This window comes from Corapipo altera, unplaced genomic scaffold, assembly GCF_003945725.1.
Source record: "Corapipo altera isolate COAL_440 unplaced genomic scaffold, ASM394572v1 1, whole genome shotgun sequence".
Lineage (NCBI taxonomy): Eukaryota > Metazoa > Chordata > Aves > Passeriformes > Pipridae > Corapipo > Corapipo altera.
In genome coordinates this window covers 27,260,621-27,282,571 of record NW_020884873.1, presented here as the reverse complement: position 1 = coordinate 27,282,571, position 21,951 = coordinate 27,260,621, and the positions used below count along the sequence as shown (strand labels likewise).

General features: G+C 34.8%; 1 protein-coding gene across 16 annotated transcripts in view; it reads right to left on the bottom strand.

The window, feature by feature from the left end:
• The window catches only part of PPFIA2 (PTPRF interacting protein alpha 2), a 318,848-nt gene that overhangs the window by 189,634 nt on the left and 107,263 nt on the right, over window positions 1–21,951 (bottom strand). For 5 of the 16 annotated variants that reach the window (XM_027654004.1, XM_027654012.1, XM_027654029.1 and 2 more), the window contains exon 1: window positions 20,187–20,608. The exons of the other annotated variants lie outside the window; for them this stretch is intronic. In XM_027654004.1, coding sequence (XP_027509805.1) covers window positions 20,187–20,267 — 81 coding nt within the window. In that variant the 5' untranslated portion in view covers window positions 20,268–20,608. Of the gene's footprint in view, window positions 1–20,186; window positions 20,609–21,951 lie in introns of those variants that run through there. 16 annotated transcript variants of the gene reach the window in all.

The following is a 21,951-nucleotide window of genomic DNA, read 5'->3' as shown; positions in this document are numbered from 1 at the left end:
CCTTGCCTCTAACTAACCAAGAAGTCACAAATGAAGTTAATGTTTCTTGCTACCATTTCCTAAGAAATTTGTCACAGCACAGTGTGGGCAAAGGCAGTCTGTTTAAGTGGGATTAGTTTTTCATAAAACTTTAAAAGGACAACAAGGTTATCAGTTTTAAATGCAACACAGAATGAGGATCACATTTTATAAAATGGTTTTTAGACCTAAAGGATTGATAGTGTCCTTTTGGCAGTCTGGATTATTTGTATCTCTGACAACAAGCAGTCCATTAACAATAAAGAGCACTACTATTGTAACTGACCAGGTGATACTTCTGTTTCAGAGGGTAAGTTGCTGTTACCATGCTTACACAACAGTTGACCTTTAATATAAAACATTAATAAAAAAATCCCAAACTAAACCCAACCAAATAAAAAAATCCTTCAAGTGTTATATATCATATATCACTTGATACATGATATATGTATATAAATAGTATTTAAAAACTACACTGCTTTTAAGACAGAACAAAATAAAATAGTTCTCTTAAGGATTAATTACTGCAGAGTAATCCATGTTTATTCTGTTCATCCTCTATTGGATTCTTATTCACTATGGCTATGAAACAAAGAAACTAAATTGAAATTAAAAAAATATATCAATCTATCATGTGGGATCATAGCTTTCACATCTTGTTAGACACAGAATATTTTGTAAAAAAAATTCAACTAAAAGTCTCCCTTAAATTTTATTGGTCAAATCTGCTAAGATACTGCATGATATGACATGTTCATAATAAAATATATCAGATGAGATGTGCCCAGAGATACCCAATGAACTAATCATGATTATGTTGAAAGATGAAAACGTCACAAAGCAGTGAGCGAAGACATGATCTACAACCTCAGTCTTACTTGAATTTCCTTTATTGCTTTGTATGAAGTGTGTTTTAAAATAAAAAACTGCATTTTCACTCCAAATTAGAAAGTCTCCTTAGACAGCCTCTATTCTGTAGGATTTGATCAAAACTGGTGATTAGATATTTCTTCATCTAAGCCACACCTCCCCTATAGTTTATCTGGGAAGTAGATTTGATAGGAACCTTAGGCAGGTGACAAACTTTACCTTCCCAGGGGAAATTTGCCCAATCTCTCCACTTCCTTATCCTCAAAAATCACAAAGCATCCTAAGGCTTTTTAGTAGACTGATCTTACTTATATTTTCTCATCCTGAGATCCATACGAAATATCACTTCATGTGTCAAATCACCTCTGGTTAAATGCTATACTGAAACGTTATTTTTGGTTATTGTTACTTTTCAAAAGAAATACAAACAGTCTCATGAGAAGCAAAACCTAATACTATTGCTGCTGCAGTCCTTTTTTCAATGCATATGTAATATGGGAAACTGTGTCAAAAGAAGCATTTGAATCTTAAAATTTAAATGAATAGCATTTCACAAGCCAAGAATGGCTTTTGAGACTGACTTTAATTTGAATGTAAAGTTGTTTTTTTCTAAAAAACAGAACACAGGACTACTCCAGAGTTTCTTTTTAACATGTATTTAGTCTTTGCTTAGGCAGACTTCTACTATCAATAAATATGAGGGTGCTTGTAGGCTAACTGTGAGTTTAAAGACCTAGTTTTCTTGGTTACATTGAAGTGGGTTCACAGAATCACAGAAGAGTGAGGTTGGAAGGGACCACAGTTGTCCCAACCACCAGCTGGTTCAACCTCCCTGCTCAAGCAGGATCATCTCAGAGCACATGGCACAGGGTTGTGTCCAGACGGTTCTTTAGTATCTCTAGTGAGGGAGACTTCACAACCTCTCTGGGTCTCTCACACAGTAAAGTTCTTCTGCATATTCAGGTGGAACTTCCTGTGCATCAGTTTCTGCCCATTGTCTCTTGTCCCAATGCTTGGCACCACAGAGAGGAGCCTGGTTCCATTCTCTGGACACTTTCCCTTATATACACAGATGAGATCCCTTCTCAGTCATCTTTTCTCAAGGCTGAACAGGCCCAGGTCCCTCAGACTTTTGCCGTAAGACAGATGCTTCAGTCTCTTAATTGTCTTTGTTGCCCTCCACTGAACCTGCTCCAGGGGCTCCATGTCTCTCTTGTACTGAGGAGCCCAGAACTGGACACAGCAGTGCAGATGCAGCCTCACTAGGGCTGAGTAGAGGGGCAGAATCACATCCCTGAACCTTCTGGCAATGATCTTCCTAATGCAGCCCAGGATACCAATGACCTGGTAGATTTGTAAGAGTGAAAGAACACTTCATTCTCTAACTGCAAGTTTGCAGGTATTTCAGTGTAAAGCCCCGTTTGTTATGGAGAACAGTACTTGCCAAACAGTCAACTCGCCTATTGTTCTCTTGACTCCACATTAAAAGAGTGCCCCAGAAGTCACCAAAGGCAGATGTCACCAAACCAGACTATTAGGGATAATAATTTGGGGTCATCAGGTCTTTCTGAAGCACTTTGGCTCTGTCATCAGTAACTTCCTCCCTCTATTTCTCATCTTGATGGATATCTATTTGCAGCAGCTCTGTTTAATGCATCTTTGGTGCAGTACACGGGGGTGAAAATGTCTCAGGAGGCTAATCACAAGTTGTTTCTAAATGAAAACTGTGACATTTAAAGCAACAGAGAAAGTCTATAGCTCTACTCCCTTCCCCTCACATCTTCAATCTAAACACATTAGATGATCAAAGGATAGGAAAAAGTGTATTTTAATCTCATTTTACCTCTGTAGAATGAAGTAAAAAGAAGGTCAAGTAAATTGTCGGACTTTGTATGGAAGTTTGTAACACATTTTCAGTATCACAGCTCAGTGGTTCAATTTAAATGACTCCAGAAATCAGTCTGTCTAAGTAAAACGAAGTTCAATCCTTTACTTTAGATACTTTGACACTTTCTCAAAAATATAGAACAATGTATTTTCTGATGTCCCTCAGTTTAGTTTGTGTACGTTACAACTGAGACCAGCAGCAGTTGCCAGAAGCTTTGTGTTCTTTATTGTATTAGAGTTGAAATACATAACTTCAGACCTCAACAGTAAGTTGAGAATAAGTATTCACCTGAAATATTAATAGTAGTGCCTGATCCTTGTCCCAGCAAAATGGTGCCCCACTTCAAGGCCATCCTCAAGAAGTAGAAAGGGCAATTTTTCCAATCTGTTGCAATAATGACAGTTTTCATGGGTGATCAATGAGATGGAAGAAGGAATAAATGAGAAAGATTCAGGCTTTGGATACACAGCAAGACCTGTTCTTGCATAAAAAACTATTTTCCAGTCAGGCAGCTGAAGAGGAATCAAAAATCCAGAGTGGCTAAAAGCTCTGAAAAATGGGAAAAGTGTTGGGCAGATTATCCATGGGCAGCTGGATGTTTCTAAGGTAAAACAGCTATCTTGTCTTGCAGGACATACTTCAGGTCTAAGAACACAAAATAGTGTGAACGGAAATCACTGTTGGCAGAGTTCAGTGGGATGCTGTGCATAGATCTATAATTTGTCTAGTATGCATAAGCTCTCTATTTCCTACACCATGGAGCGTTCTTCCTTCAAGACTTGCATTTCAATCACAGCACATTCAATACAGAGGTTCACATTGCACACTGGACTACATATCTTTCTGAAATTCCTCCCATTTTTTGCAGGTCCCTTATTCAAACAATTGAACAATGCAGAAGAAGGGCAGAGAGGCTGCGGAGCTTTCTCTACTTCCCAGCCTGCTGGTAACACACAGGTTAGCTCATGCACATACAAGAAGCATAAAATATAGCAATTTGTCTATAGTAGATTTTTGCTTCTAAAAGGGGAGGTGTCCAGAGTAGAGAGGAAAAGATGAGAAAGAGTGGAATAAGTGTGCATTCGATACATATATGTTGCTTTCTTCTGAAAGAGTTAAAATTTGGAACAAAAGAAAAAAAGCAACATTGCATTGTGATCTAAATTACGAAAAAGTGATTAAAGAGCAGGATTTTTTAAAAAAAATTGCTTCTGTTTTTCTAAGTTAATACAAGAAAATGTTTCCTACTTATAGCAAGGCTTCAAATATGGAATAACTTCAGTTTCTTTGAACCATTAGCTTTGTCTCATTAGTCTCATGGTAGTTTAACTCTAACTTAGATGTAACATCAGTGTCTGGAATAAAACGTTCTGCTAAGCATATGGTGCCAGAATATTCCACGTCTGAAAACTTCTAACATTTCCATGCCCTTTCATGCTGAGACTGAAAAATTTTCATCAGATAAGTGTAAAGATAATGTCCTTTGCAAAATATCTGTTCTCAGGAGAGCATGTAAGAAGTGTAGAGAGAAGAATTGGTAAGATGAATAGAGAAAGTTAGAGCATATCTGGATTCTCTGTATTATTCCATCAACACAAACTTTATTGAAATTAAAATAATAAAAAGGTTTAGATTCAGAGGAACTGGTGAATTGTTCTTCAAAAAACATTCAAAGTGCTCTTAGAAATCAGTGTTTATTTTTCTGATAGATATTTTGCTTTTGAATTAGTAGTCTGATAAATATGATAGTTTTCAAGCCTAAACTAAAATACAAGAGAGTGATCAAAAGCGAGATAAAAATCTTTATTGACTATTCTGAGCAGTTTTGTTGTATGTGAAAAAAACATGGTTGGAGGCGTGCTTGCAAACTTTCCATGTAAATGTTGGAAAGACTTATACTGTTTAAATAACAATGCCTGTTCGCACAGTGTAGAATATTAAGACCATCTACTGAAAAAAAAGTTTTATAGTATTTCATGTATTTATTAATGCTACATTTTTTAAAACTGGTCCTGTCTTTAAAGTCAGGCATATTAGGCCATGACTAAGACAAAGCTGCTGTGTGCAATTATATTGAAAATAAAGGGGAAAAAAAGTTTCTTAACTCTACAGCTGAAGAAACACACTTTGAAAGCACACTAAAATAAAGGAAAATATCGTATATAAACACGAAATGCACACAAGTCTTTTACAGACAGAGAGGGGAAAAATATTTGGTCTTTTTAGGTCATTCATCTAAAATATTTTTCATAAGTGCTGAAGAAAAGTGGACGTGAGTTCTGAGCAGGAAAAAATAGCAAGAGAGATATTCGATTACCGGAAAAATTTCATGGATTTGTTTCCTAGTCCTATAATGCTATTAAAAGCATTATGAAAAGAAATTGGGACCTTGGACTTTATTTTTTGGGGTCAGAAGATATGAAAAACCTACAGTCTGTCATTTAATAGTGTGGTTTATATTTATGACATACAAAACAACAGAACCTTCTCATTGCTCCCGCATCACAAAGGCCCCCTAAGGAGCAGCAACCTAGTCTGTTCTTAAAACACGTTTCAAAGGGAAAAAATTGACAGCTGAACTCACTGGAAGGTGTTTTTAATTCCTAATAAAAGATTACAGAGGTTTGTAAATTCTTCATCTTGCTGTGTATACTGTTGTTTATGCAATACTAGCTGTGGTAGAATATATGACCAAGAGTTTTATTTTTTATTTCTTTTTCTATCCATAGATAAGCTTTGGCAGAGTGAAAGTGAAAGTCAGAAGTAGCTAGGAAAGTCAATAAACCACAGATCCACGCTGACTACTTTTTCTGCCTTTTTCTTGACACTAGCCTGCATTTATTCTCCCTGTCCTAGAAAAAGAAAACTAACCATTTTGCTTAACAGTTCTAGCATTCTTTAATTACCAGTAAGCTCCCAACAATACCGAAAACGAAGTACAGGTCATAGCTGCCTGTTTATTGTCTTGCCTTTGCTCTTTGGCAATAAACAGAAGGTTTATTACCCTTCTTATCTTTTGGAGCTCTTAAAGAACCACTTAAAGTCAGCTGCAATTTTTCTATCTAGAAAGATGGAATATATCAGATATTTAGTCTGATACTCAAAAAAATGTACCATGGCAAGGGCAAATAATAAAAGCAAATAAATTCTAATAATTTGTCTTTTATCGAACGGCATTTTCACCTAAAACTTTAATGCATGAAACATTTAATGTCATGGCAGATCCTGTTCCTTCTTTAACACTGTCAAGATGCTTAATTTTTTTTTATGGTAGTAAGATGTATTCGTGAACTAAAGAGCATCACAGCTACAGATCTTGCTATATGTCTAATAAGCCCTTGGAGTCAAGTGCTGCCACTCCATACTGAAGGCAAAGATTATATTTTTACCTTCAAAACCCCTGCACTTCCTTCTGTCTTATAGCAGTTTCAGACAGCTTTGTCTTCAAGCAAGGGAGATTTGGAGCCAACTTATATTTGGAAAGCTAAATTCCACAGAAGCCCTTTGACACTGAGTTGCATTTTCTGTACCTCTGGAAGTCATCCTTGGCTAACAGACTGTGGCACCTTCTGTATCAAATACTCAAGCAGCAGATCATAAAGAATTCTACTCAGAGAAGCTCATTTGAAAAACAGGAGATATTGAGAAAAGTTTCAACATTAATAAAAAAATAAAAATAAAAAAAACAAAACCACAAAGAACATATTTTCTTATCTAAAGTATTAGTAGACCAGCATTTCAGACTTCGAAAATGTTGGGTTAGTGTATTTATTTTCAGTCCATGACAGCCACTAATCGGTTCTTCTTCTCTTTCTAGACAGTAACTCCCTAACTTCTTTACTGATTTGTTGTTCCTTGATTCAGTAGAATTCCTCAGAGGAATTCTGAGGAGTTCACACAGTTGGTTTCTTTAGAGAACAGTTGGTTTCTTTAGAGAACAGTCATTGTTTCTTAGACCTGGTAAAATATTTTCCAGACAACTGCTTATCTAAAGCCATTACATTTGTTTGCTACAAACTACCTAACTACACTACTCTAAAACCGAATCACTAAAGAGTTTAAGAACCTAATAGAGCCATACTTAGATTATCTTACTATGCAGGTCATAGCATCTGTAAGCTACTGCAGATCAGTACTATAACCATCACAGATGGCCTGAAATAGTGAAAAAGCTGCAGTTATCTGGTCTTTCTAGTTCTACTTAAGGAAAAGTTTACTTTTCAGAGACAGAATAAAAGATAAGTTGCTTGTCAGTCTGTTATGCCTGATGTGTACTATCAGTTATAGTATTTTTATTAAATGGTTATGTTTGTAGAATTTATCATCTTCCTATGATGGATTTCAGTATGGAATCAAACAGCATGGTGGAACAGAGAAAATTAGGATAGATTTTTACATTCATGGTGAAAATCTACAATTATTTTACAATTGGAGTTAAATAAGAGAAATAATGTTCATTTTCCATATTCAAACAGCTCCTTATATATTGTTTACTAGATTGTTATTAGAAATCTGCAGATATATCTCCCCTCCTCACTTTTCTTCACTTTAGAAGTGAAAAATGAGAGTGAATTTCAGCAATAATATGTCTAATTTTTGTTGTTTCAAACCTGAGTATATTCCTTTAACCAAGCAGAAGGGTTCATATTAATGTCTGATTTCAAGATTAGACAAGATATAAAAAAATTGAAGAAGTTTTCCTATAAAATCTCTGACTTCTTAAAATTGACCCCTATAGCACCTGTGTTTTTATCCAAAGAAGGATCATAGAGCAGTTAAAGGGTTGAGAATTTTAATAGATGGATTTTACAAAGCATATTATACCATTATTTATTAAGGCTAGATTGATCTCTTGATATGTAAAGTTAGGCATAATTCATTTTGTTTTGCTCTCTTAATTCCTGACAGATAGGATTACATCAAAACTATTTTGAATATTAAACAGACAGAAATTTCCTTCAGCAATGTAAGAAAAGTAAACATATCATAGAAAGAGTCTTCAAATTTGAAAACAATTCTACTACAAATATAAATAGACAATATTTTTAGATGTGTTCTTTAAAGAAAGATGGATCTGAAAGCCAAAACTACATCTGTTTTTCACTGGAACCCCCAGTCTTACCCTGGTTATATATATATAACATTTTATACAAAATTCAGTAAAGTGGTGTTTATTTCAGTATCGTGAAGTCATTTTACCATGCCTATATCATACTCTCTAAAATAACACTGATCAAGAAGGGATCATACAACCACACATCAAACCTTGATGTACAAAATTTTATTAAAGAATAACCTATTCCTCCTTAAATTTTCAATATGTAAAAATATAAGCTAAGTTTAAAAGCAAAACAAATATTCACTCTAAAATTGCTGGACCCTGCAGGTAAGTTTGATTTTACCAAAAATCAGCACAAAACCCCCTAACATATACATCCTCAGCTGCCCTTAAAATCTTAGAAACAGGTACTTTTAGAGGAGTTTATATCATTTAATAGTACACAGGAAAGAGGTTGGTGGAATTTCAAGTAGGTTTAGAAGCCTGGGTAGTGCTTCACAGCACAGATATAGAATACCAAGTGCGATGAACCTTGCCCTGAAAGTGAAGATGAAACTTTTATGTTAGAAAGATGAGTACTCAGAGAATCCCAATACACTGACAAATGGAGGGAATCTGTATTTCCCCTTAGCTTTAATCCAAATTCTGTTTGAAAAGAGAAAAAATAGAATTTTATCTTCAGTTAGCAGAAAATTGGTTTTATCTGTGTTCAGCTATTTGTAAATTTGTACATATAATTAAAATTATTTTAACTCTCACATATCATGTACAGTCACATATGTACTGTAAATAAAATAACAATGTCAACAAGCATGCTAGTTTTCTCCTGGTCAGATAAGTTCACAGCTGAGTTTTCTGAAGAATATCAAACCTTAGATTACGAAAGATCTTTAGAGCTCTTAATTAAACCCTGTCAGGAAGAAATATAACATTGTTATTTAGAAGAAATTAGGTAGAAGAAAATAATGGGTTTGACCCTCTGTTCTTACAGTGGTTTCATGCAAATGTGATGTAAAAAATCAGAGCTAGCATGCCCGGTTTTCCCAGATATGTAGAACATATGGAATGAAAATGTTCTTATTATTTCTTTAGTAGATTACACAATCCAGTCATACCATACTGTACATTCATCTGCTATCTGAATGATATATTTTTGTCATTTTCAGTTAGATGATAAAAGAACTGCAGCTATATCAGAACTGTAAGTGGAATAACAGCAGACTAAATGGTGATAAAGCAGCTGGTAGACAATATGAGTGGGACTTAAATTTGAAAATATCCATATCCTTTTTTGTGTGTGAGAGAAATGCAATCCAATTTGTGATTTGGATCTCAGATGCTGCAGCTGCCATAGGAAAGCTTCCTGCATATTCTTCAACCACACCACTCCATCTCACTTTAGTTTCTCAAGATCAAAAATGAATGCTCATTGCCTTGGTAAAATCTTCCCTTCAATAAACACAATTCCTGTCTCTAAATTCCTCCTCTTACAAGAGTGGTGATCTTCAAAAGGCCTAACTCCAGCCCTTTGCTCAATTGCAGAGACCTAGGAGATTTGTTACATTTTTGTTCACTAACAGAGAATTACCAGAAATTCTTTCATAAATGCTGACTTGCCAACAGCTAATGCTCTTGGTCTTGAATTATCTATGGAGGGAACTGTGTTAGCCATCATACCTAAGTCTCTTGTTCTGGCTACTCTGGGGGAAAAAGACAGGTTAAATGTGATTTTCAAGTCCTATATGTGCTTAACTGCACATTTAACCCAATTTTCTTTGTTGTTTAATTGTTGATTTAGGCTTAGACGTAATGGCATTCCTACCTTTCTAGTGAAAGCTGTGAGCCAAAATGAGAGTCATGCCAATATCTCCTAGTGCATCTGCCCTTGGTTGTGAGGCTTTTTACCTCACAGCTCTGAAATCATTCTTCACTGATGTGTGATCAGCTATTAGTTTTTTTTCCTGAAATGGAAATCAGGTATTCAAAAGCAGTTTTCTGATATCTGGCATTATTTTAATGAATCACAGAGAGGAAACATGCAAACGTGTGCACTAGTATATGCTGATTTTCCCCAGCTTCCTTAAGGTCAGAAGTCTCCAAGAGGTCAAAGTCTATAGGTGAAGTTTGCTTCATTTGGATAATAAATGGAAATGATGAGAAACAACTGTCTGAGCAATCCATTCTTTTCTGGAGAAATGGAAGGTAAGGTCTCTCTCTGTTCACTGGCTTTCTATACAGCCTTACCAACTGATATTCTAAAAACAGTAAAAAAAATGAAGAATAAAAAAGTCCTATATACAGGGTTCCCAACTAGTCACACAGCACGGAAAACAAATCCTGAAATATGCAAGTATTTTATGTATATCATATTACTACCCACAGGATTAGGAGTGTATTAGATTTGTATGTAAGCTGTGTTAGTTTTAGGTATGTGAGAAACATGACAGTGACTGTTAAATCTGCTGAAAGAAGACAGGATTGTTTCTTCTGATACTAAATTGGAAGCTGAAGGAGAACTTCGAGTTCAGTTCTAATATCAACCCCTTTGTTTATTCAAACTTCAAAATGTTTTGGTATCTTTGACTGACCATCTGAAAATTCCCAGACCATCTCAAGCAAGCTACTACGTTCCCAGCCTAAGGAGATGAACATATGTGCTACTGTCATCAGATGTGCTGATGTGCTTTATTCAAGACACAAGGGTTGATGCTGACATTACTTCAAGCAATAAATGCTTGTATACATGTTTATAGTGTAAGTTACCAATTTCATTCTTTTGCTGAGCACAATTTAGCAGATATTTAGCTTTATGCTTCACTGTTCATTGCAGTGCTAGACAAGCCATCCAAGGCTTCAGGTCAACAGAGGTCATATTATGTTTTCAAATCTTATGATTAACAACACTGAGCCCATCTGGAACTCAGGTTCCCAACTACATGAAACAGAGACTCAATTAACACCCTGGAATAATTTTCTATCTACTACTAATATAAAAGTATGGTAAAGAAATTTCCATAACAATGTAAAAAAAATATTTTTCTTTATTTCCTTGAAACTGTACATTAATAGATTTTATTTGCTCAGAAATATAAGATCCTGATAATAATTTTCTCCATACAATATTTATTTTAATAATAGAGTCCCAAGAAAATAATAAAACACACTACAAATAGTACGCATTGAACAGATACATCTGAAATCAGTATGGCATTAGAGTCAACAGTCTTTATCAATATAATTTTACAATATTTATTATATAATTTGCCAATAAAATTTTCAAATTATGTTGACAAGTAATTATTTGTTATAATTAATAAGACTTGTTAATAATTATTATTTAATAGTATAATTATCCATTTATCAGTATTGACAAAGATTAGCTCAACATGGGGCAACTTAACTTCCTGGACTCTATCAGAGAAACACTCTTTCCCATAATGTGATTTGGGAGTGACAGAACTTGGCCTTTATTTTGAAATGCTGTTAATTAGATCCTGTCATTACAGAAATCAAATCTACACTAGTGTTTTATTTTCTATCAGGCAGGCAATCTGAAGCAAATTTCCCCATTATCTCAACTCACTTTGGTTTGCATCATGATTTCAGAGTGCCTGCACTGGGCGCTTCCTTGATGAAATGAAACTGAAAGATGACCTCTGAGAGTGAATCTGATGCTTTCCATCTATCTGTGAATGTTCAGCCAATGAGACCTGACTAGACTTATTCCAGCTGGCCTCTAAACGTGGATGACACAGATATATTAGATCCTCCTCTTTTGCTCTACAGACTGACTTTTATCCTGCCACAGTACTTATTAATGGAAACATAAACACGGGGATTCTGTTCAAGTACCTTCCCTTACACTTTGGTTCGGTTTATAGCACAAGCATATCTCTATATGTAACCACACCCTCAATGCTTTTTCAGTGCTACTGGCATCTCCTCACCACCTTCTGAGCTTTGCTCAGTACCAACACTGTTATAGCTGATGGTGTAGGCAAAATCATTCCTCACACTGTGCCACCACCATGCATGCAGAATACTTAATTAAAAAAAATCAGTTTGTACTGTGTTAGGCCTATCACTAGGAATAACACGTTTCATGTGAACAAGCCCTCTTGTGGAACTGTAAAATTCCTCTTAGCGAAAAAATATGAACAGATCACTTAAGTTTCCATGACTCAGTATTCTAATTCTTTCAATGAATCCATAATCTTCTCATTTACATATTTGAGTGAATCACAATATCAACTAAACTACGTCAGCTGTCATTTCAAAACAATCCTAGCTCCCAAGTCCTCCATATATGTTATGCTAAGCATAGCTGCCAACTGGATATTGAACTAGACAGGAACAGTTGAGGCAAACTGTAATTTATTTACTGAAATCATTACTAAGAAATCTAGTATTAAAAATCATGTGATGTATATTAACTCTACTCTGTTCTGACTGAAAATACAACTTATGAATAAAGGTAAAACTAGATTAATGTTCTAATTCTTTCCCCAAGCCAGACATATGTATAGGCATAGTTCCTCAGAAATTCCTCAGCAAAAACTTTACTCACATCTCAACTTATTTAAAACCATTAAAATCATACACTTTTTTGCTTGCCTTCAATCATAGGACCGTTCAACATGTTGAGTATTTTGCATTTTCTGGCTTCACTTGCTTTGTTTTATTTCTTTAAGATGGATGAAGAAAAAGAAGAAATTTTCAGATCTCCCACCTTGCAACATCATCAGCTGATGCTGTTGGTAATGAAGACACAATGAGCAAATGCTACATGAATATCACGCAGGCAACAGAGCCTCTTGCATTACAAATTACTAAACAACGTACAAAAAGACCTTGAGGACAAAATGCTTTATATAAAATAAAGTTAATACTGTGCTAGGATGGTAGTGTCCTTTACTTGGTTCAATGTGTAGCAAATCAAGAAGAAGAAGGAAGTATGATCTAGATCTGAAGCAACTACTAGGAATGTATTTGAAATTTACAATGAAATCAGCAAATTACTTACACTCTCCTCCCACAAAAGGATGGGAAAGCTTCTGCAGTGCTGCATAGCAAGATTGGTAATATTCATCAAGTGGAAAACCATGCCATTTCCAATAGATTATCATCACAATTTATACAGGATGTTCACAACATTCATCTACAGAGACAGAGTCTGTGCTCTCAGAACAGGCTATGCCTATATTGCTCTATTTTTCCCTACAAGGAAAACTTATATTCTGAAACTCTATACAGCTTGTATTTAGATAAGAGAATGGACCAGCAAGTATCAAACCAACACACAATAGTGTGTAATAATCCTTGGTATCCTTATTAGTCTGGAAAATATCAGTATATTTCTTTGTCTAGTTTTATTTTCTATGTAAATTATGGTAAAAGAATCCAACACTGAAAGCACTTCTGAAATAGAGCCAGAAATATGGTTTTTAGCTATGATTCAGAAACTGTACCATAATTCTATTTCTGGAATAGGAGGAAAGCACGCCTATTGCTATTCCTCCTACTGGTCTCCTGTTTTTATTGGTCATATCCACTCAACTGCAAAAGAAACAGCAGCTCTAGTTCAGCCCCAGTGCTTCTGGAAGAAAAAGGAAAGGTACTTTCTGACTCTACCTCATTACATTGCAAAGTAGAATTGGCCACACTCTGCATGACAGAAATTCTGCATAGGAAAGGTGCATTGACTGCTTTGTTTGCTTACTGTTCAGTTCAAACACGTGTAATAATGCTATTATGTGGACAAAATATTTTTGTATGACAAGCAAAAGAAAAATCTACATGAATATTTACTTAAGGCACAAAGACTTCGAGTTCTATCTTTCTATTTTATTGTATGTGTGTATTTAAAGATCCTGGATTCTTCATTTGGTCTAATTATCATATTTTTGGAGTAAACGACATAATTTACAAAGTCTCTACAACAAAAAAATACTATAGACAGTTCTGTGCTCAATTATTTTTGAAATTCTTTTATTTTTTTGGAAAGCATGTGTATGTGTATGTCCATACGCTTAGTTTCAACTTGAGGCTTTGGTAAGAAGGATTAGTTTTCCTGTTTTCCACTACCAAATTCATGGTAATTGGGCTAATACTAGAACTGTAATTTTTCGCATTTCTTCAGTAGGCAACCTGTGTTTCCACCCAGAGGAGGATGCAAATGTATCTATGGATCAAAACAGTCCGTTAATATTGAGTCGAGTCACCCTTCTCAGTTCATTGCATGCAGAACAACATACTCATAAAAACTACCAGACCATCTTATTTACTGGCTAGAAAAAACAAACTACAGAAAATATGGGGCCATGCAGCACTATTGATTTTTAAACAGGAAGAGGGTATGTGATGGGGCAGCCCTGCAGCCCAATTCCAGCTAAAACTCAGAAGCCAGCCAGAAAACAAGTAGCTTTTCAGAGATCCTCCATGTGACGTGGGTGTCGACTGTGGTTAGGACATTATCTTTCATGAGCTCTCATGGCCACAAATCACAATTCTCTGGCACAACAGAATTATGCAAAAAACCCTCCAACCCTTGTGAAGATAAAATTATTTCTCTAGATACCTAAGGCACATTAAATAATTCACAGTAACACAGTTTTAGTGCATAAAACAGGCAATAAAATACATATCACAGAATAATAATAGTAAATAATAATAAATAACACTCACTTGCAATGTAAGACCAACCTTTGTTGCCATTTGTCATTTATTCCTAAGTAAAAGGGCCTGTAAGCATATTTTTCACACTACTCAAAATTACTAAATTCCAAAATTATATAAAACCCACTTACACAGCTATAAATATTCCCAAGGTAACTGCAATGGAAATCACTTTATTATTATCTCCTCCCTTTGATGCTGCCCAGATTTTTTAAATATTTTTTTTTTGTTACATGCTAAAGCACTTGTCCAGCATTACTATTTTCTATCACAGTTAAATGTCAGAAATCTTTAAAAACTAGCTCACTAACAGCCTTTCTGTCCCCATATTTATATTCACTAACACATCTTTCAAAGCTTCTGAAGTCAGCTCACACGATCTGCACCAAAACGTGTTGCACATAAACCCAATTATTCAGTGGACTCCTGTTATAGCTGGCTTTTCAGTGATGTTTACCATCATTACTGATACAAGTTACCAACTGGTTATGGACTTGCAGCTTTCACAAAGAACATGACTCTAGTACTTTTACATGATGTTTGTGCAAAAAATGTACTGTGCCAGTGTGATAAGTAAGAAGAGAAAAATCTTTATTTAGGGAAAACTAAGGGAGAAATTCCACTCCTGGCAGAGGGTTGCTGAAAGGAGCTGCCTACATGCTCAGCCAGTCGAAGGGTTCAAGGTAAGATCAGATTCCACAATTCTTCCATGGACCAGGTGACACAGCTCTGAAAGTATACACAAATTTTTGACTATTCTGCATGTTATATATGGCATATTTCTACATGTGCAATTAAGTCTGCATAGAGTAGGAACAGTCATCGAATTTTACAGGAATTTTGTGGTGAGTGATCACATCAGATACAAGGTGACTAATAATCCATCTCCATCACAAGAAATATATTTTTTCATAGCACTGGATATTTCTGCAAAGAAATTTAAAATCTCTTTTCTTTGATCTTAAATTATATTGCACTGAAATATGTGAAGCAACAAAATAGTTGAAAAGTTACGGCCTACAAAACAAGAGTAGTATGGCACACCTGCCCAAAGCATAATCTAAGGATACATGTATGCTAATAGGTACAACTATAAATTCTAGCAAGATACTTTCTCTTATAGGAAAAGCTTTTTGTTTCATTTTCATATAAGATACATGAAAGAAAATAAGATTAATGAAACAGACAGTATAAAACAAGTTCTGGGTAGGTATACAGATGAATTAAACTATTAATATAGAAATTAATAGGAAAATGAATGAGTGCATCTAGCATTTCTTATAGAATATGGGTTTTTTCCCACACAGCTCAAAATACATTGTGTACCAGAAAGTAACATTTTTGCTTGCATTCTGTTAACTCACTATTACTGGCATGTAACATTTAGTTGCTAAGAAATATAAACCAGTAGGAATCAGTATCATGGTGATAGATATGTTTTATGTATAGAAATATTTCCCAGTTTCCCAGTAACCCCGTTTCAAACCTTTGATCAGCAATGCACTTTTACAGTTCTTCATAGTATATTTATAATTTTATATCATATGAATATTTTAGGATTTCTCTGCAGGTTTTGTAAGAAAGCAATTTTATTTCTTCAGAGGCCTTCTGATCATTAGATAACTTTAAAAAATTACTTTAATCTTCTTGGGTTTCAGGAAAGACCAGCCCTTATTTCACTACTTGTTAGCAAAAGAGGAGTACACTCTAGTTGTCCTAAGAGTACATTTATAAATGACAAATCTCATCTGACTATAAAATGGGCTAGTAGTGCTCCCAAGCCTTTGAAAGTTTGTGTTTAACATTTATGGTAACTGTTACTACATACTGCTGATGCCAAAGATAAAGATTCAGCCAGATCCATGAGACCTTGTGTACCGAGGATATTCAAGCATGTTTTCCTCTCTCTACTGCACATGCCTGGCTCCCGTGTTCTGCCTATTGGCAACTCCTTTTAGTCCTCATTTGGGTCTGTGCTTAGATCTGTGCTTTAGATATGTGCTTAGCTTAATAACTGAAAGTTGTAAGAGCTAAAAATACTGTTCATAGAAGTATTTCAGTTTTTTTAATTTTGCAAAGACGCTGAAAGAGAGGAAAAAAAGGCTTTTTCAGTTCAAATTCTGTTGAAATAAACATCATGTACAATGTGATGATATTTTGAATGTTTCTTTGTGCAAGTTAGTGTTCCCAGATATTACTGTAGACAACCAATTTAAGAAAACAAGAAATATTTACTGGATATGATAAACACCAACACAAACCTAAGTTGCTTTTAAGTGACCAAAGTGGCATTAGACAATTTTCAAAAACAAAATCCGAAATTTCAAAATTAAGTTCCTTTGTGCTATGCTGTCATTAAAAAGGGAACAACCCTCAAGGTCCCAATAAAAACAGCCCAAATAAAAATATTTTTCAGTGAATTAATATTTCCCATTTCATAACCAATGATCAAGTTAAAAATAGCTCCTTTCTAATCCAACCTTTTCTACCTGTATCATTATTTTATGCACATAAACATACAGCTAAATAGATGACCCAGCAGAGAACAAAGAATGTTACTACTTGGATTTTGCTGTTTACAATGTTCATGAAAGGTACATGCTCACTGTAGGACTGCTGGCAAACCTCAAGTAGCTAAAATACTATATTTTTATCAATCTTGAATACAAAAATAAAGAAAATCACTGCTTTATGTTATATAGCTGCAGAAGTCTGCCAAGGTTGGCACAAGTGAATTGAGATGAAACAAGGATATACTGAAATACAAAGCACTAAACTTTGGTATTGCCCTGCTTATTATAAAATTAAACCTTGTTCATTATAACTCCTTCCTTTTGTACAATATATAACTTCTTTATATGAGCTTTTCTCATATAGTTTTCTATTTTAATAACTTTAATCAAGCATAGTGTAGGGGTCAAAGATTAAGCTTCTTTGAATTACAGCAGGTCGTTCAGGAAACATACTGAACTAAATCATGCTTTTAACATTTGCAGAATTTCAGAACAAATTTCCTGAGCAGAACAAAGGTACTAGGAATATCATAGCTTCTAGACAGTTTCAGATATTGATTTAATTAGAGGTAGACATTGGAACACCCAAAATCTTCAGATGGTTAGTCTGTCAAACACTAACTATGATTATCCTCCACCCAAGCGCTCCGATAGATGCACCCCTGTATGGCCAATCTGATTCCTCAGCCATTAGAGTCCAACTTGGTCTTATTTCCTGAGAACATCAGTGACACCCTGATAATAAAGTTACAACTTGCACACATGCCTTGTGTTTCTTTCAGTACTATTTCTGTTGTTGAAAGAACTAACATGTGTTATTGAATCAATGTACAATTAATTCAACTGTTTAATCATTACATGAATGTACAGTTAATTCAGTAGCTTAATCAGACATCATCCACCATCAGTCAGCGTTCAGGACCTCATCTCAGAAATTTTGTATTTCTTCAGTTTTGAACATGCTAAAAATTGTTTTTACTACGATTATTTTCACACATTTAGGTTAAATACCAGTGTACATATTTCAAATTAAGAACCATTATGCTGTTCCATAACTTTGCAAGCTATTTAAACAAAAGAGATTCTCCATCTCCAACAGATTCAACATAACATATAGAAACAATAATATGGGTAGGAAAGAAAAAAGGTGAAAATACTTCAAAACAGATCAAAATAAAGAGTTGTATGAAGTCCTCCTCAGGAATTATTAAATTTGCAAGCAAAAATTGAAGTAACTCAAGAGAGAAAGAGAAACTACCACAAACATGGTGGTCAAAACCTAGGAAGCGAAGAATGACAAAGCCAAGGCAAGAACTGGAAAGTTGCTTCACATTTCTTTATATTGCACATATGTGAATAAATAAATAGAAAAAATAATTGAAAAAGGGCGTCAGAGGACAATACAGGCTTTCTTTGGTTGATTTTTTTTTAATTTTCAGAGTTTTTTTTTAGCGCTGATAACACCAAGCTGTTCTAGAACACAAACTCATACTGTCTGGAATTAGCAGCTTTACATTCCAAGGTCATTTAAATCTACGTTGTTCATTAAAGTATCCAGAATGCAACTGGAAATTGAGTTCTGCTTTTCTTTTTATTTAGTGACCCCTCAGCTCAAAAATCAGCAGAAGAAATGATTTTTAAAAGAGAATTTTGTGTATGTAGGACAATGTGTACTGTAATCACAGAGATTGCCAGTAGCAAAAATACATACTGTAAAAAATACATATACTTTACTCAGCACTTATTTTCGTAAGTTACCACAGAATAAAATATTCAAATTGGTATCACAACCAAGCATCCTAATTTTTGTGACTTTTTCAACTGGATAAACTAAGAAAAAATACCTGACATCAGGAACTGTGTTTAAGAGCATAGCTACAGGATGCTGTACAGAATATTTAGATTCAGTGTGTGAAAAAAGTAGTCATGCTGTAGAGGAACATGCCTGGGGCAATCATGTCTCTGAATCACTGCCAGGATCAGCAGATCGTCACTGTTGGGAGGATGCTACTCTTTCTGTACAGCCCTCAACTATCATTTGACATCACTGTGAGAAGGCCAAAACAGTACAATTAAAAACAATGGATCTAAAAGAAGGTAGGAATGAAATGCAGTTACTGGACCTAAGGAATGGGGTACCTGGATTTTGTGAAATAAGTTTGCCATGCATTTTATTATCAACTTTTAATTGCTTCAGATTCCTTACTCTAGTAATATACACAGGGTTTATCACATATTAAAGACATCAGTCTAAAATAGCATAAAGTAATGAAAAAGACAAAACTGTAAAACCATCAGGAACAGGAAGGTTATTTAAATCCTAACTGTATCAGAGGCTGAGCTGAAAAGGCTGTTGCCACTTTAAGTAGTGGAGTGTTTGAATTGCCCTGCAGGGCCGGAGTGCTGAAAGGACCATCTGGGGCAGGGGGGTGTGTGAGGGTTTTTTTATTATTGTTAAATCTTAATGTAGGATTACACAGTTTTTCAGAGCCAAGGCACTGAAGACTGCTTATAATTAAGTGCTACTGCAAGATGTTTGTAATTAGACTGGTTTGCAATTTACAGAACATATAATACATTCTTACCTTTAGATAAGCACACAAGCTTATTTCCCTGAATGAGGCAAAACTTGGCTTAAAACTGAGAGCCTTAATAATCCTAACAATAGACTGCTGTTCTATCAATTGCACACGTATGATTAGTATTCACATGAATCAAATTAAGCATCAGCCAGCATGAAACTACATTCAGGGTTAGCAGTGAAAAATCCATACAGTTACAACCTACAAAGTTTTTAAAATTGTATAATATGAGTTTGGAATTTCTGATAATGTCAACAGAATGCTTATCTGAACTAAACAGAAAGACGGTGTGGGTCCAGGTGAGGAACTATAAATCTAATGAATTGCAAGATGATAGTATTATTGGGAAAGACAATCAATAGCAAAATCATTATGAATGTAATTTTGTGTTAGTGTAGGAGCACTTACATGGTGATTTTTTTTAAGGCAGCAAACTCACTGTGATTATATTGATTTCTTACATATTTTTTTCCTACCTATACAACATTAATGAACATATAAGCTTCTTAACACATTAGCTACTCTTACTCAAAGTTTACCTGTCATTTAAAATCCTTTCAGTTTTATTAAAGTTCACTTACCTGAAAAGTATAAAACCGGGTCCCATTAGGAGGATGCACTTTAGGAGAGGCAGAGACAGTGTTCATATCCGAGAATATCATTTCTGGTCACACACAGTACAATCCACAGAGAGCTACAGATGCAGAGTAGAGTGCTAAGCTCGGAGACAGATCCTTTTATACATTTAGGAAGGCAATTGGACAGAATTCAGTCTACCCCATCCATTCAGTTGTACAGTCACAGCGCTTTGAATTCCTCGCTCCTACATCTGCGAGCTAAACTGTGAGGTCATTGCTCCCTGACCTCTAGCTCAGCTAGCCTGCTATAATATGCACAATGAATAAAAATTAGAAATACCAAAGAAAAGAAAGCTAGAACCTACAGTATATGGAGCTTGTGCAGAATCTGGCAATGCTTTGGACCTGCCCATCTGTTCTCAGTGATAATCACCTCCCTCCACCACAGCCTTGCAAAGTGATTATGCTAAGCATCCCAGTTAACCAATAACATACAGTTTCATTTTGAGCAAGCATGCACAGTGTAAAACAGAGGACCTCTTCTGACTAACCTGAAGCATGCCTTGTGTTCAGTTTATAGCTGTATTTGTTAACAATGATAATTTTATCATTTCAGTTTCTGACAGTTATGTTAACACATACAAACTTTCTTTAAATAACACAAAGGTGTCTTTTTTCTTGTTTTGACTGCCTTGTCTAGAAAAAAAAGGAACTGTGTATTACTCTCTAAATTAGCAATTTTTATATTTTTTATTTTTTGGTGCTACAACTGAATACAAATAGGGAGAAATAAATATTTGTGAGGCTGTTGACAGAGCTATACTCAGTTTAAATATAATACACATTATAAGTTTCTCTTTTCTCATTCTTTTTCAATTCTTTTTTTCTCATCTTTAGTCTGAATCCCCCTTTAGGAAAGGTTTACCTAACATTACTAAGTATAACATTGGAATTTTATTCTGAGACTTACTGTGCTTAACAAAGTTACAGACCTACACCTTAATTCATTAGTTACACATGTTTTTAAAGTCATTTTTTTAAGGCTGATAATATTTGTGAACACCTGCATTGAACATCCAAAATGCATTCATTGCATCTTTTCTTCACACACAGATCATTTGAATTACACAAAGACACTAAGGAACATAATATTTCAAGAATTTGAACAAGTGTTCCATTTACAAAAATTGAAGACTAAGGTTTCAGTAAAGGGTAAAATTGTAAAGTGGTTGCAAAACTAACTCTACATGTTCTGTGAAGCACTTTGTATTTTGTTCCTAATTTTTAAAAGAGACACAGAGAAACTACTTAATAAATGGTACTTTCAAAAGGAAACTTGTCAAAATTCTAAAAACCTGGTGAGTTTCCAGGCTGCCTCTGTTTTTCATTCTGTTTTATCTTAATGCTTTTAGCAACTGAAGATAATACAGCCTCTAAAGTAAAATTACTATGAAAGGAGTTGGGAAAGATGCAGAGATGTCTGTCTGTTTAAATGTGTATGTCAGAGTGGTGCATACTACAATAATCATATTTTGTAAGCCAAAGAGAAAAAGTCCTCTTAGGCCTAGTCATTTCTAACAATTTCTTATAATTACCATGATATGACTTGTATAAAATTTACAGAATCAAAGCAAAACTACCACCTGGAACATTTTCTTAAGACTGAGATTTTAGATTATAGCTTATTGTCCCCTCTTTTGAGTTCTTTTCCAGAAAATCTAGATGTTTGTATTCACAAAGAAGCCCCTCAACTGGTCAAATGAAAGGT